This window comes from Penicillium expansum, assembly GCF_000769745.1.
Source record: "Penicillium expansum strain MD-8 chromosome Unknown contig313, whole genome shotgun sequence".
Lineage (NCBI taxonomy): Eukaryota > Fungi > Ascomycota > Eurotiomycetes > Eurotiales > Aspergillaceae > Penicillium > Penicillium expansum.
The window spans coordinates 1-14,404 of record NW_015971264.1 but is presented as its reverse complement, the minus strand read 5'-3'; the positions used below and the strand labels follow the sequence as shown (position 1 = coordinate 14,404).

Genomic DNA, 14,404 nt, shown 5'->3' with positions numbered 1-14,404 from the left:
TCATTCACTCTGATTATACAGTTTTGAGATCAAAAATCCTGCATTAATATACTACCTGGTGTCAGAATTAATGTGGAACATTGAGAAATTAATGCGAACAATGAAATATGTGAGACTATTTACATACTCTTTTCTAATTGAATTTGGAAGAAGAGATTCGAGGCATTACTTTCATGTTAGTTTGTCTAATACTCTGTATGACATATATTGAATAAGGTCATTCAATTAAAGACTTGTTGTATCAGATATTATCTTGGTGTCTGTATGACTGTGTCTCTGTAGGTTTGTACCCACCGCTATAGTCTTTTGAATGAAATATTAGTTTTATGATTGCCGAGGAGGAGCCAAGTCATACATTATGCACTATGACAACGAGTCTAGTGCAAACAGCCCTGAGCTAATCAGGGATGTGTGTCCTAGACTGGCTTAGATATGCAAACTGCCATATAATGCAATCTCTTTTGAGTAACGAATCTTCATTGACCGCCATGATGATGCGGGTACATGAGCAGTATAGCAACTTTTATGATGCCAGCTGTTGTAGTACAGAGGGGGTGAACAGCGTAGGCTAACCGTTGCGCAGGTGAGAGGTATATAGTTACCTAATACTACTGGTTTCACTCTGGAGTTGACTAGGAGTGAGTCTATTCCTCATACCTTGAGAGATGTGAATTATTTACCAGGATAGATAGAATTAGAGTGTCTACCTAGGTCATATCAAATAAATTTTGAGATAGGTAGCTTCTATTACGCTTATAGCGCGCTAATAGATGCTTGGCAGAGAACTATAGGGGATGCTAACGCGTAATAATCAACACAAAGATCTAGAATAAGGACAGACCTGATTATTAAAGATGGTGGATGTGAAAGTTAAGAGCTCTACACTATTCCCATAATCAGAGTGGACTTCCAAGGTTGCTGAGAATAGTCACTTCAAGCCCACATAGTACGGGATATTCATGGCCTAATTTACTCTCACCTTGCTCTCACTTCGCTCTCACTTTCAGTTTACTTCGATCTGATATGTACCTTATTCGAATATTGGAATGTTAGTTGATCATTTATCTCATCCTTGGTCATATGTCCTGTGTCGTTTGCTGTCAGTCATCTTCTCGTGGCTTCTCTCAGAAGTTTTCTCTCTCTTCACTGCACTTGATATTTCCAGATCCTGCTATCCAGTATTTTACCTACATCTTTAACAACTTGAGTCCTTCGTGTTGCATTCGCAACGCCCCTACTGCCGAGCTCTCGTCACCAATCTGGCACCTTCTACTGAGCTTTGAGATCCTATTTCCATCATTCGTCAGCCACTACGACACCTTGACCAATCAACTACCTATTCTTCACCCACACCCTCAGCCTACCACACCGAGTCCCACGAGTGAGGCTGTCAACTACCCGCAAAGGCAAAGGGTCACCACCGGTTCACAACTCGTTTTTTGCTTTCTTGCTCCACCCATACACATACCAACGCTGCCGACGACTCACTCTAAGGGGATGCGTTAACAATACCACATCGCCTTGACCTCCTTTTACGGTAGTGGGTGTTATGCACCGTGATGCATAAATCGTGTTTTCTGGGCGCTGGGTCGACCAAAGTCTTCACTTCAAGCGAATTGACAGCAAGGATTTACGCGATCCATTGCTTCTTGACCCCTGTGCCTTCCTTTCCCCCCAAACTTTGAGATCCCATTTGCACTTCATCACCTGTTCCTAACCACCGTCTGCAATCTGCATTTTCTTCCTTCTACATCCCTCCGTGCTCTCATCCTAACTAGGCTGGTCGGTGGTTCCATCTCTCCCTACTTGTGATCAACATGCTGATCTTTCCCTAGCTCTCATTTGCCGTCTTATATTCACTATCATACCCCTTAAAGGCAAAACAACTCATCCAACCACACCCATACCACTACTGCGGTATTTGACAGATATAGTGGTAATAGAGTGATGTATCTCTACTGCTACGCCAGGGTAGGTAGGCTTATACCATGTTACCGGCATATTGGAATTTTTTCAGAGCACTTACAGGGAATCGACTTTCCATGTGCGAATACAAAATGGCTAGTTCGTCTACTTGGGCAATTCATGATGCTTGTTGAAGGACCAAGCTGGTCGACTCGTGAAGAGAAAACGACAATGTGCAAAGTGTCGGAAACAAGACACAAATAGGCACTGGCACTGTGCCTACAACACTCACGGACAAAGGATTGAAGGCAATTGGCGCTCGGTTTGTGGGATGCAACACAAAAGGGACACGGACAAGGCAGCCAAGCAGATTAACTACGCAAACTGCACATGTGCAGTTTGCGAAGGGTCTAACCTTCCTGCTTGGATGTCGACCACTTTCTGCTTGTCGTGGTGGAAAAAGAAAAAACCTGGATAACCTCTAGAACGAGTTCTGGAGCAGGAGCGATTGCAGGCACTGCCGTCGTCCCTTCCGGAAAAGGATAAGCGAGCCATATTCCAACAAAGAGTGGAGATTTGTACGATATTGGCACCCGGAGTTAAAAGAATGGATATCCACCTATGTCGCGTGAAGGGCCGATATAGTGGATGTTTTGGGATTACCATAACCCACTTGGAGGACTTGGAGATTAGATGCGAAGATTGCGGTACCCTCTATTCAATTGGACTACGCTGGGTCAAAAGTTGCTCGATCGCATACAAGACACTAGCCTCACGCGGGATCGAATTGCCTGTGCAAAATGCTACCAGAAACGAAACAAGAGCTTGCTCAGGAAAGCTACGGGGAAGGATGAAAGCGCGGAGATAGTCTTTGCGAATATGTCCAACTACCCTCGAATGCCCAAAGAGTCTACCTGGCAAGAGTGGGCAGGTAAAGACTTGGGAGATCAACCATTATCCGAAACTAAACATCTCCTGGCCTACTTGCTACGAGTTCATGGGGTGGACTTCAATATTGACAAAACCGTTGCCCAGAAGATGGCGGAGGACGACATGCGGTTGGACTGTGATTGATATATGCATTGGCTAAGAATTAAATGCTCGCCTCGGCTGGTTTTTCCCTGCTTGTAGGTGCTAGTATCTTGTAACGTAGGTCAATGTGGTTAGTATGCATACAAAGCTGGTGGTGCGTACGAAACACAGACTCGGCGACTCTGAAACAATGTGCTGCTCTACTCATATAGGCAGTTTATTTTACGTACATTGTACCTGGGCTATAGTTTGGTGTATTGCACAGATAGTTCTTAAAGTAATTAGAGATGACACAAGCCCTTTATTCCAGGGTTCATAATCTGTTATAGTTTTACAGGAATTCTTCATTGTATTTCAGGGTGAATACGAGAAGCTAGATATACAACGTCAAAAACTAGGTTGAATCACTATCAACTTCAGCATTTATCATCGTCCAACCCTTGCCTTTTAGATGTAAGCTCCCTCGATTGTTAGGGCTCATATCTGCCAGCCCATAGTTCCCATTACTTCGACGAGAAACGTCACCGGCTATGTCCGTGACGTTGTTATCCGCAACGATCAAATCTGCCGGGCCAGTATCAACCCGTGAAAGAACTCCAGTTTCGGACTGTGTCAGATTCGATTTTGAGAGCGAGCGAGCGGTCGAGACCACGCCTTTGGTAAAATATTTGACAATTGGGGTCATGGTAGGTAAACAGGCAGAAATGACGCCTGCGGCGGTCTCAACAACACACCAGGTTTGTGCGTCGGCGAGAGTCCAAGCCACGTCGTTTATATCGAAGATGAAAATGAGGCTGAAGCGATAGATGCTCGCAAACACGACGCTATTCAATCTCGTTAGTATATACGCAAACATCCGATTTTTGAAGACACATATAGCACGTACAAACTTCCTGTCAAAAACACGCATATAATTGATACACGCTGCCATAGACTTGCTTGTAACCCCCAAATGAGTTTTGCCGGCATAGCCAAAATGAATATGTCCACCACAAAATTTGGTACACCGTTCCCAATCAGTGCCCCCTTCAGAACGATGCAGTGACCAGGAAGTGTGGGATTGAAGGCCTTGGAAATCGGCCAGCACTGAAATATGGCTAGGAGATCCATGCCTATCACCCAAGCGAGGGTGATTCCGCCCAGGATAAGACCGCCAATTTTGATGAAGCGGACAGGGAAGATTCGATAGTACATGAGCAGTACAGCAAACTTTATGATACCAGCTGTTGTGATATAGAGGGGTTCAAAAGTGTAGACCAACTGTTCATCTCGAATTATGTGATTAGTCAATGCCATTGATTGAGGTCTGAAGTTGGCTAGACATGGATCTATCTCTCATACCTTAGAAACCGTGGATTGTTTATCAATAGGGATGGTAACAGTGTGTTTTCCCATGCCATATTGAATACCTTCCAATATAATTAGCTCAGATTACACTTATAGCATGCTACTTGATGCGCAACGGAGACTGACAGGCGAGGTTGACTCCCGCAATAATTAACACAAATATCTAGCATGGGGTTAGATAAGAATATCATAGATGCTGGATGCCAACGGAAGAGCTACGCACCAATCCCACAACAAGAGTCCAGTCATCCACCCCTAGGTGAATGTGCTTCATGCGCCGAGCGACTAGTCTCAGTATCAAAAAGAAAATGGCCAACACAGCTAGAACAATCGTCGTAATTCGCTGCTTGGGCTGAGTACTCTCCTTCACATTGCTGGAAGCCATTGTTATCGCATGACCCGCTTGCAAAACATCTAGCAATTGAGCAATGACATTGAAGAAGCAGGGATTTTAGATCCGAAATAAATAAAATTGGGGTTCCTTTACTCTGTACGTAGGCTTTGCCATGTGAATGTGTTAGTCCTAAATTTATTGCCTATTTAGGTAATTCTTATTACCAAGGATTACCTAAATAGGGTTAGCTAGGGGCTATGAACTTTGATTCATTAAAACCTGCATACGCCCTAATGGGAAAATGTCAAAGACCTGATTCTCATTGATTGATTTGCGCCATTAACTACGCTACCGCTGGCCGAGGAATCGCATCACGCCACATGATCCACATCGGGGACGGGCATGGGTTACATGTGCCGCATTTCTATCCCGGTGTTTTAAGAGACAATAGGCGATTTAACCAAAGTACGCTAATATGCCGAGCATCCCGCCCTTGAAATTTCGTAAATTGTCTTCGTTTCTGAGGTTTGTTGAGTTCGAAATACTATATTTACTTCATCATCTAAATCTGGATCAATGACGAACCCGACAATCGTATTTTCCCTAGGTGCCTGGGTCATCCCAGCCGTCTTTGATGCTACTCGCTCCCATCTAGAAGCTCTCGGGTTTCCCTCTGAGTGCCCCGCGCATCCTTCTATTGGCGCTGAGCCGCCCACCAAGACACTATCTGATGATGCTGCCTCCCTGCGTGGTGTTCTGACAAAGCTTGCGGACGAGGGACGGGACTTGGTTGTGGTTGCACACTCATATGGCGGCGTGGTTGCTTCCTCGTCTCTTGAAGGACTGGGTAAAACGACTCGTGCAGCCGAGGGCAAGACTGGCGGTGTTGTGAAGGTTGTATATCTGGCTGCATTTGCTCTGGACAAGGGTCAAAGCTTGTTGGGTATGCTGGGAGGAAACTATCTACCCTGGATGAAGGTCGAGGTAAGCCTATCCTGGACTATAATAGTCAATTGGAACGAGATAGGCGCCGCAAAAGGACAAAGCTGAATAGTGAATAGGGTGACTACGTTCTGGCAGATGGCGCCGGAGACATTGGCTGGCAGGATATTTCCCTGGACAAGCAGGAAAAGTGGAACTCGTTAGCACTACACACCTCGCGTGCTGTGTTCTCCGGCGAGTCTACTTTTGAGCCCTGGAGTGAGATCCCCTGCGCCTATATCGTGTGTGAGCAGGATCGGGCCCTACCGCCCCCATTCCAGGAACTTTTCGCTTCGAAGATGGGTGGACCGGAAAATACTTATCGGCTGCCTAGCTCTCATTCGCCGTTCTTGAGTATGCCGGATCGTCTAGCCGAGGTTTTGCAACAGATCGTGAAGGCATGAGCGATTTTTCAATTATAATTTGACCGACTCGATGAACTTGGTTGCATTTCGAAAGATAATTCTCAAATTACCACGTCTATATTAATTAATATAGTACGGAGCAACCTCCGTACCGATCGAGCGAATACAAATGCAAGAATGCAGCTATCAAATCTATTTCCTTGTTCGTTTCAAGCCCCCCACATCGATGTGAGACAACCGCCCCCAACCGCCCCCAAATGTACTCCGCAACCGCTAGAAAAGAATTATGATTGGAACCCCTTGCGGCACTTGGTACATAGACTGTATATCGCTTCGGCAGTTGATTATACCGTTGGATCAACATACGAATCCGTACTCAAGCTAGTTAGTGTATGGTTGATTATAACCAACTTCGGCGAAGTAGTAAGACTACAAATCACATAGTAAATGCCATAAATTACGACTTGATATCTCAACAATGGTAGTATATATAGGGGGTTCTTTATGGTTTCAGGGTTTTTAGGTGAGATCTAGCTTCTATAGGGAGTTGGAAAAATACTATCTCATTTAATATGTGTTTTACGGTGGACTCAGTATGGAATAGTGAAATACATTATGCAGACTAGCTCCATTAACATGAGAAAAACATCGCTCTTAATTAGTTTTAATCGGTACAATTTTTTTGTATTTTTGCTCTGCTATTTGAGTATTTTTTTACATTTTTCCACTTGATCAATATCTCCATCACTCCACCACAATCGAAACATATTTGAAATTGTTAGGCACTCCTCCAGAACAGCCACTTCGAGCCCACGTTTGGCTCAGTCAACGCCAGTGTATGTAGTAGAAGCCACGAGGACTACAGAACACAGACACCTCAAAAATTACCAATCCTCTTTGATGTCTGCGAGAGGAGTTGGGTCGGAATCTTCCATTTCAACGTCTGAATCTCGGACGGAGTCCAGCCATTCTTGAGCTTTGCTGAACTTCTCTCGCTCCTTCAGTAACTGTGCACGGCGATGCTGGCGTTCAGGGTCTTCTGTCATGAGGTCCAGGCAACGGGCACGTCCTAAGTCACCTATTAGCAACATTCTCCAACCTCATACTGCACACATATAATGTGTATGCTCACCATTATCGCCGAAGATCTCCAGGTCGTCACGAAGAGTATTAACAAGACTTGCGCGGCAAGTCCGGAACAACTTCATGTGAGTGGACTGGCACAAGACGTCTAGGAAACGGGAAGATGCGATATCATAGTAGGCCAGCGAGCTCTATGACCGCAGTTAGTAAATGTCAGAAAATCCCCCTTAGGAAACTTACGGCCATCATCTCAATTTCTTGCGAGTATCTATCAGGACCAAGTTGCTCTGGTTGAATCTTCTTGATCTTGTCAGAAATTCTTTCGTCACTCATATCATGGCCACGAATCTTTAGCCAGCAACTGGCGCGAGCATTAAATCGACGAGCTCTCAGAGAGCTCGAAGCCTGTTGCATCAAGACCTGGTGTTGACCTTGGGCCATTGTGAACGGTATCTCGCGCTCGGACTTGCAGTAATCTTTGGCAATTTGAAGATGAGCATGGCGGAGCTTGCTCATAAATTCCTTCAAGATTCTGCTGAGTTCCTGATACAGCCCAGTCTGGTGGTACTGGGCGAACTCGTCCTCAAGCGCTTCAATCAACATGCCGTGCACAAGGCTATGTGTAGCCTTCAGGAAAATCTCCATGAGCTTCCCCCAATGATCAACGCTTCTTTTATTCAGATTTTCAATTGCTCGTGGATCAAGCTGGTTTGGTACACCAACTGTATTTGAACGAATCTTGAGTTCTGTGAGGTATTGCAGGTTCATTCGGGCAGACTTCGATCCTTCAAAGTGGGAGGTGCTGTACATGGTCCTTCTCGGAGTTGCTGGCTCTGATGGAGAAGCAACGCTTGCAGGCGATTTTCTTTTCTTCGGTGTGGACGTGTTGGCGCCCACAATCTTCATCTCACAATCCGAATCAACAACTTCAGCCAAGTCTTCGTTGTCCTTCTGCGCAGCAACATCTAAGATGGGGCGTGTCTTTGCGAGCGCGGTCTGGAGGTCCATAACGATCTTGTTCCACTGCTCCTGCAGTGGCTTTCGCTGAGAGGAACTGTGCTCGATACTGGGTGTTCCATCAAAAAGTTCATGAATTTTCCGCTCAAGGTCCGAGGTTTTGGCCCAAAGGATCCGCTGAACATCCTCAGTAGGAGGATTAGGCAAAGTTCGAAGTTCTTCATCAATAGCTTTCGACTTTTCATCAATCTGGGCAATGATGGAGGGCAAAGATCCTAAGATCTGGCGCATCAAAAGGTCAGACAATGCCGTTTGAAGCTGTCGAGTACCAAAACGGCCCTCGAATGCAGAGAGATCCCTCCACAGTGAAGAGCCAAAGTACTCATCTTCCTCCTTCCTAGCTTGTGCATGGCTGACCAATGGGTCATTATTGTTCCGAATGACATAATAACCGTGACCGAGGTGGAACTTGCTTCCATCCAGAATTTCAAGCCACTGGTCAAATGCCTCGTCGGGGGATCGCAAATCGGGTTTGGTCAGGACTCCAAGGGTACGTTCTTTTGCGCCCTTGATGTCCCGCACGAGACGAGCAGCACTAGAATTTGTCGCATCGCCTGTCATGGGAAGTGTGAGGAGTACAATGCAATGCTCCTGAGAAACATAATCCTTGACCAGATTTTCGACCAGGTTCACCAGGTATCGTTCATTATCATGTTCGGCCTGGCTAATCACCCCAGGCAGATCGTAGAACGAGAGATTGGGAAGACCCGAACCGGAGATATCCAACCGCACGGCATTTGGAGAAAACTTGACTTGATATGTCTGTGCCATGTCGTTAGATCCGGGGACAAAATCATGCGAATCTGTGCTAGGGTTCAAAATTGCTAACTGGGCACACCGGATAGCCCCTTCGACTTCTCGTTTATTTTCCAAGGTGACGAAATGCTCATCATCTTGGCCACCAAGGGCAGTCCATGGTCCTAGTGGCTCTGACTTCTTGGGCATTTTCATCCGCTTCGACGGATCCTTCGACGGGTCGAAGATGTAGCGGCGTGACAGGTGGATCACGCATTTCCAGTTGTCATTGCTTTCGGAAAGGTTGATCTCCAGGGGGCATCGCGTGCAGGTTCCTTCGGATCTAGGTACCTTGATCTCGGAAATACCCTCGATAAGGGAGCTTTTTCCGGTGCTCTGGTCACCGACGACACATATTTTGGGCAGCATGATCTTGCTGTCTTCAATTCCCAAGTGGCTGAGGTCTTGAATCTTTTTGACTAGGTTTTTCATGTCCATAGTCAGATGATCCAGAGAGGAACCAGGAATTGGGTGGGCGACAGGTAGACCATGAGACACAGGCATTCGAGCAGCTAATCCAGCTAGAGGAATTAGGAGGTTGATCAGTGAGAAGACCTTATTTATCAAGAGAGGCCGAACTCACAAATTGCTGGACTAGGTTCCGACTTCGGAACTCGGTCATAGATGCCTGCCATCGTAGAGGATCAGGTCTGGAGGAGTGATTGTTAGCCAGAAGAAGGGGAAGACAGGAGACAGAAATCGGTGCCCCAGGCTTCAGGAAGTAACGTAAGGCAAAGTGAGACATACCAAAAGGCACAGGTAAGAAAGACAGAGGATATGAGGGTGGATGGAAAATTGAGACAAGCGCGATTGTCAAGACCAAGTTGGCCGAAAGAGCGAAAGCCAGTGCGGGTGATAGGCGTATCAGGAGCGAAAGAGATATCCAACAGTCAAAGGCTGCAGACAGAAATAGACTGATGTCGACAGATAGGAGGAGACGGGTGAGATCGAGGTCGAGGGGATGGGCGAATGAAGGAAAATGATGAAGAACAAGGGTAGGCACATGAGAATGACAGAGAGAGAGGGGCGTAAGAAAGCAAGCAAAATAATTGGGATAGCTGGAGAATGATAAATGACAGGAAAAAGAAAGGACGCAAGAGGTTCTTGCCTACACGTAAAAGAAGAGATGGAAGATAGTCGACACTACGGTGTGGCTACACGGTGCTGCTGATTAGAATGACATTTCTTCTGCAGGCGCATATTACTATTTCCCCCTACCTTGATCTCTCTAGAATTAAATTTATATAATTCCGGATGACCGAGTCTGACATGAAGTAGCACTAACTTATATAGTCCATGTTCTCTCCCAATTTGCTCGGGTCGAAACTGACCTAAAGTTCTTCAAGATTCTTTTTCCTAATCAGTAAAAGATACCTATGTACTTGATTTCCGCTGCCACTTCTTGGCTTTCCCTTTCCGTTTTAGTGCTCAGTGCATGCCGCTTTTTGCTCACTGAGTACAACTGAGCACGCCCCTGAGCGGTCTGATCCGCTCACTGAGTATTACATAAGCACTCAGATCTGCTCACTGAGTCTGAGCTGAGCCTAGGGGTGAGCGGCCCAAGTAAGCTGCATCAATAAAATGTAACACGCTAGTCCCATTACTAGACCTTGCCAACTCCCACCATTTGGTCCCATGGGACCACTCCTATGGGTAGACCTCATAACCGCCCGCGAGCCGCCCTCCGAGGGCCGCCCACAGACCCGCCTTTTGCGGGCGGAGGGCAGGATCCTCCTGCCCGCGGGTCGGGCACGTCTTTTATATGCCCTCAGAGGGCCGCCCTCGAAACATTTTAAGGGCCGACAAACATAACAAACATAGAAGATCTAATAATTATATAAAATATACAAATCAGAGCTATATTATTAAGTATTTAAGTTACAGCTTAGGATTTTAGAAAGTTACTAAATTAGTAGTAGGACAGATTTACTAAAATTTAAATAATTAGATTTAATTTTAAGATCTATACTATATTATAAAGGGTTATAGTTAAATTAATTTAATTAGATAGTACCTATATACTATTTATCTAAAGCTTAGAGAAGTTAAGATAATTAGTATATATTATATCCCTATAGGTAGTAGCCTTTCTACTATTATTTTCTAATTAAGGTTAGAAATATACTATATAAGTAGAGCCTAAGCTTTTATACTAGTATTAGCTTATTATATATATATAATATCTATAGAGTTTTAACTTTATAACTATTAAGAAGCCTTAAATACTTCTAAACCCTCCCTAAATACTAACTTTATATATTAAGTAAAATAAGCTTACCTTCCTCTTTATATTATCCTTTATCTAGCTCTAATAAAGCGCGCTATTATTATTTTAATTAGGCCTTATTAATAGTATTATAAACTATTAAAATATTATCCTTATTAACCTTATTATACCTTTTATTATATCCTTTATTATAACCCTTATTATTATTACTAATAGGTTTAAAAGGATAAGTATCTATATTCTTTTCTTTCTAACTTACCTATATCTTTTTATATAAAAGATATTTATTAATTAGTACTTATTAACTATCTTTAATCTTAAACTTTAATATATATATAAATATTATTAGATCTTAGATTATTAATAGATTTAAAGAACTTTATTAGTAGTAATAGATATTATAGGTAAAGTTAAAGAGGTACTCTATATCTACTCTTATAATAGGTATAAAAAGTATATTATATATAAGATTTATAAGAATAAGGAATTAATACTAATAATCTTTCTAGAAAATATAGGTAGGAGTTTATATAATACCTAGAATTAAAGTTAATATAAGTTAGGTAATAAAAAGATTTTATCTACTTATTACTATTAAGGTATTCCTTTAACTTATTATATTTATTAAATACTAAAGGCTAAGACTCTTTTATTATATATTCTATCTTAAGCTTTAAAATAGTTATAATAGATAACTAGCCTTTTAATATTAATTATATATCTAAATAGTATTACATATAAGATTAAAAGTAATCTTTAAGACTTACTTAATAAATTATATATTAGTTATTATCTAGATTATTTTAGTCCTTTCTTTTAAAAAACTAAAGCTTTTATTATAGTAAGAGAATAATACTAATTATATAAAGATTATTATTAATTATATTAGTTATTCTATAATAATATAAAAGCTTCTTTTTAACTATTTTAAGAGAGGTAAGTATAAGCTACTTTTAAGTAACTTTCTTTTATCTTAATATACTCTTTAACTTTTTAAAATAGGTAAAGAGTTTATTATAGATACTAAAGATAAGGTAAAAACTAATATCCTTTATCTTTAAAAGAAGTATTATAAATTTAAAGAAAGGTTAGGTAATCTAAAGTAGATATTTAATCTATTACTATTCTTTTTAATTTAATATAAATTAGTCTTAATTATATTAGGAATAAAACGTATTAAAGGTTAATTAGAGCTATTTAGTATATTAGAGTATTAGAAAGGTAGAATTCTAGTAAGTTTAGATATCTTAGATTAGAATAAGCTTTAGCTCTTTAGTCTAAAGGTTATAGAATAATTCCTACTATTATAGGCTTATATTAATATATATAACTAGGTTTTAGACCTAAATAAGAAGAGTTAGTATATTAGAAAAGTATAATAATAAGGGTATACCTTATTAAGTATATTAATAATTTCTCTTTTTTATTATTTAGTATAAAGAGATTAGATATAATTATTAAATTAATCTATTTCTATGCTTTTATTTTTTAGAATTACTTTTATCTTACTAAGAAGGTTATTTAAATTAAGCTAAATAATATAGGTAATATAAAGAACCTAAATAATTATAGAATTATTATTAAATTTAAAGGACTATAATAATTCTTAAATACTTAATATTATAGTAGTATTATTTAATATATTATTAGTAGTAACTATAAGTACTTAATCTATAATCTTATATTATTAAAAGAGCTTTAAAATTATATTACTTAGATTAATACCTAAGTAAAATCTAGATAAAGGCTTAAATCTAAGAAGGATCTCTTAATATTCGTAATCCTAGTTAAGAAAATAGCTAATAATAACTATAAAGGCTTATTAAAATAGAGATATCTAGTAATCTAATATAAGTAAAAGCTTTATATTAAAAGGAAGCTTCTATAGGATAGACTACTTGTGAAGGGACATAGCCAGTCTTGATTCAAACTAACTAAGCTGTTTGTAGTTATCTAAAAGCTTAAGGAGAGAAGTGGGAGCTGGTAGGGTTGAATGTAAATAAAAGGGGATATAAGGAAGGTTACGTACGCGTATATAATATTAACCGGGTACTAGCCTATTATAATACCTCCCTCCTCCTAGTAGTATCTATTTATATATAGAGGGTACCTATATATATATAGGGCTATATTCCCTAAGGGCTATTATTTATTCGCGCGCTCCTATAATATTCTTTAAATATATCTAATATAATATAATCCTCTAATTTATCTAACCTTTACTATATTTATTCTATAAAGCTAGCCTATTTTACTAATACTTCTTATTAATAACTTCTCCTAATCCTTTATATATATATAACTAAGATCTCTTTAACTTTTTATTCTAATTTATTATTAATAATAATTAGTAGAGATTAGGTATTATCTATAATTTAAGAAAGGAAGAGATCTAATACTATAGGTTATATTAGGTCTATATAAAAGATAAAGTAAATCCTATATAGGATACTTAGCTCTATTATATATAAAGATAGAATATTAATAATAGTATACCTTTTATATAATTAGTCTAGTTTCTTTAATAGTTATAAGGATATAATATTTTATAGGTATAATTATACTCTATCTCTTATATAGTAGACTAGTATAACCTAATATATATAGTTTACTTATTTTTACTATTTATCCTAGGTAGTAACTATTACTATTTATATTTAATTAGAAGCTTTATAAAGGTATTCTATAAAGTCTATACCTATTTATCTAAGACTACTTTTATAACCTTAGAGGTTTCTATTATCTTTTAGTCTAATTAGGTTAATATAATATTTATATATAAAAAAGAATAATACTAAACTAGTTAATAATACTACTTAGTTATTAATTATAATAACTATAATTAAAAAGAGATAGGATTAATCCTTTTATAAATAGGTTATAAAGGCTTATAAGATTTATTTTATCTCTTAATTTACTTATTCTATTATACTATCTATTTAAGGATAAAAAGCTATTAATAATTATTATTAGATTTTTAGTCTTTTATATATTTCTTTTTAAAAACTACTTATAAATTAAGGGCTATAGTTACTTATAATTATAAGTAAGAGCCTATAATATATATAAAAGTAATCTATAAATATCTAAGCTATAATATTACTTATAATAAAGTCTATAATAATAAGAATAATACTCTTTATAAGCTAATTTATAATAATAAGGTAGTTTATAGCCTTTTAAAGGCTATTTATAAAAAAATCTATAATAAAATTAATAGAAATTTCTACTTAGATCTATTATAAAACTAGTAATAGCTTTAATAATCTATATTTAATATTATATTATATTATATTTTATCTATAAACTATATAGTTC

General features: G+C 39.4%; 3 protein-coding genes across 3 annotated transcripts; 1 reads left to right on the top strand and 2 right to left on the bottom strand.

Moving 5' to 3' along the window:
• Window positions 1-3,331: 3,331 nt before the first annotated feature.
• PEX2_091800 (uncharacterized protein) lies at window positions 3,332-4,669 on the bottom strand (the record flags this gene model as incomplete). Its single annotated transcript, XM_016746450.1, has 5 exons — window positions 3,332-3,761; window positions 3,824-4,197; window positions 4,279-4,346; window positions 4,411-4,447; window positions 4,508-4,669. The coding sequence occupies 5 exons, from the start codon at window positions 4,667-4,669 to the stop codon at window positions 3,332-3,334; spliced, it is 1,071 nt and encodes a 356-aa protein (XP_016600166.1).
• A 525-nt stretch (window positions 4,670-5,194) lies between these two features.
• PEX2_091790 (alpha/beta hydrolase) lies at window positions 5,195-6,003 on the top strand (the record flags this gene model as incomplete). Its single annotated transcript, XM_016746449.1, has 2 exons — window positions 5,195-5,602; window positions 5,680-6,003. The coding sequence occupies 2 exons, from the start codon at window positions 5,195-5,197 to the stop codon at window positions 6,001-6,003; spliced, it is 732 nt and encodes a 243-aa protein (XP_016600165.1).
• Window positions 6,004-6,848: 845 nt separating this feature from the next.
• On the bottom strand, window positions 6,849-9,494 carry PEX2_091780 (putative dynamin GTPase; the record flags this gene model as incomplete). The annotated part of the gene is made up of 4 exons (XM_016746448.1): window positions 6,849-7,033; window positions 7,097-7,238; window positions 7,288-9,380; window positions 9,443-9,494. The coding sequence occupies 4 exons, from the start codon at window positions 9,492-9,494 to the stop codon at window positions 6,849-6,851; spliced, it is 2,472 nt and encodes an 823-aa protein (XP_016600164.1).
• Window positions 9,495-14,404: the final 4,910 nt, after the last annotated feature.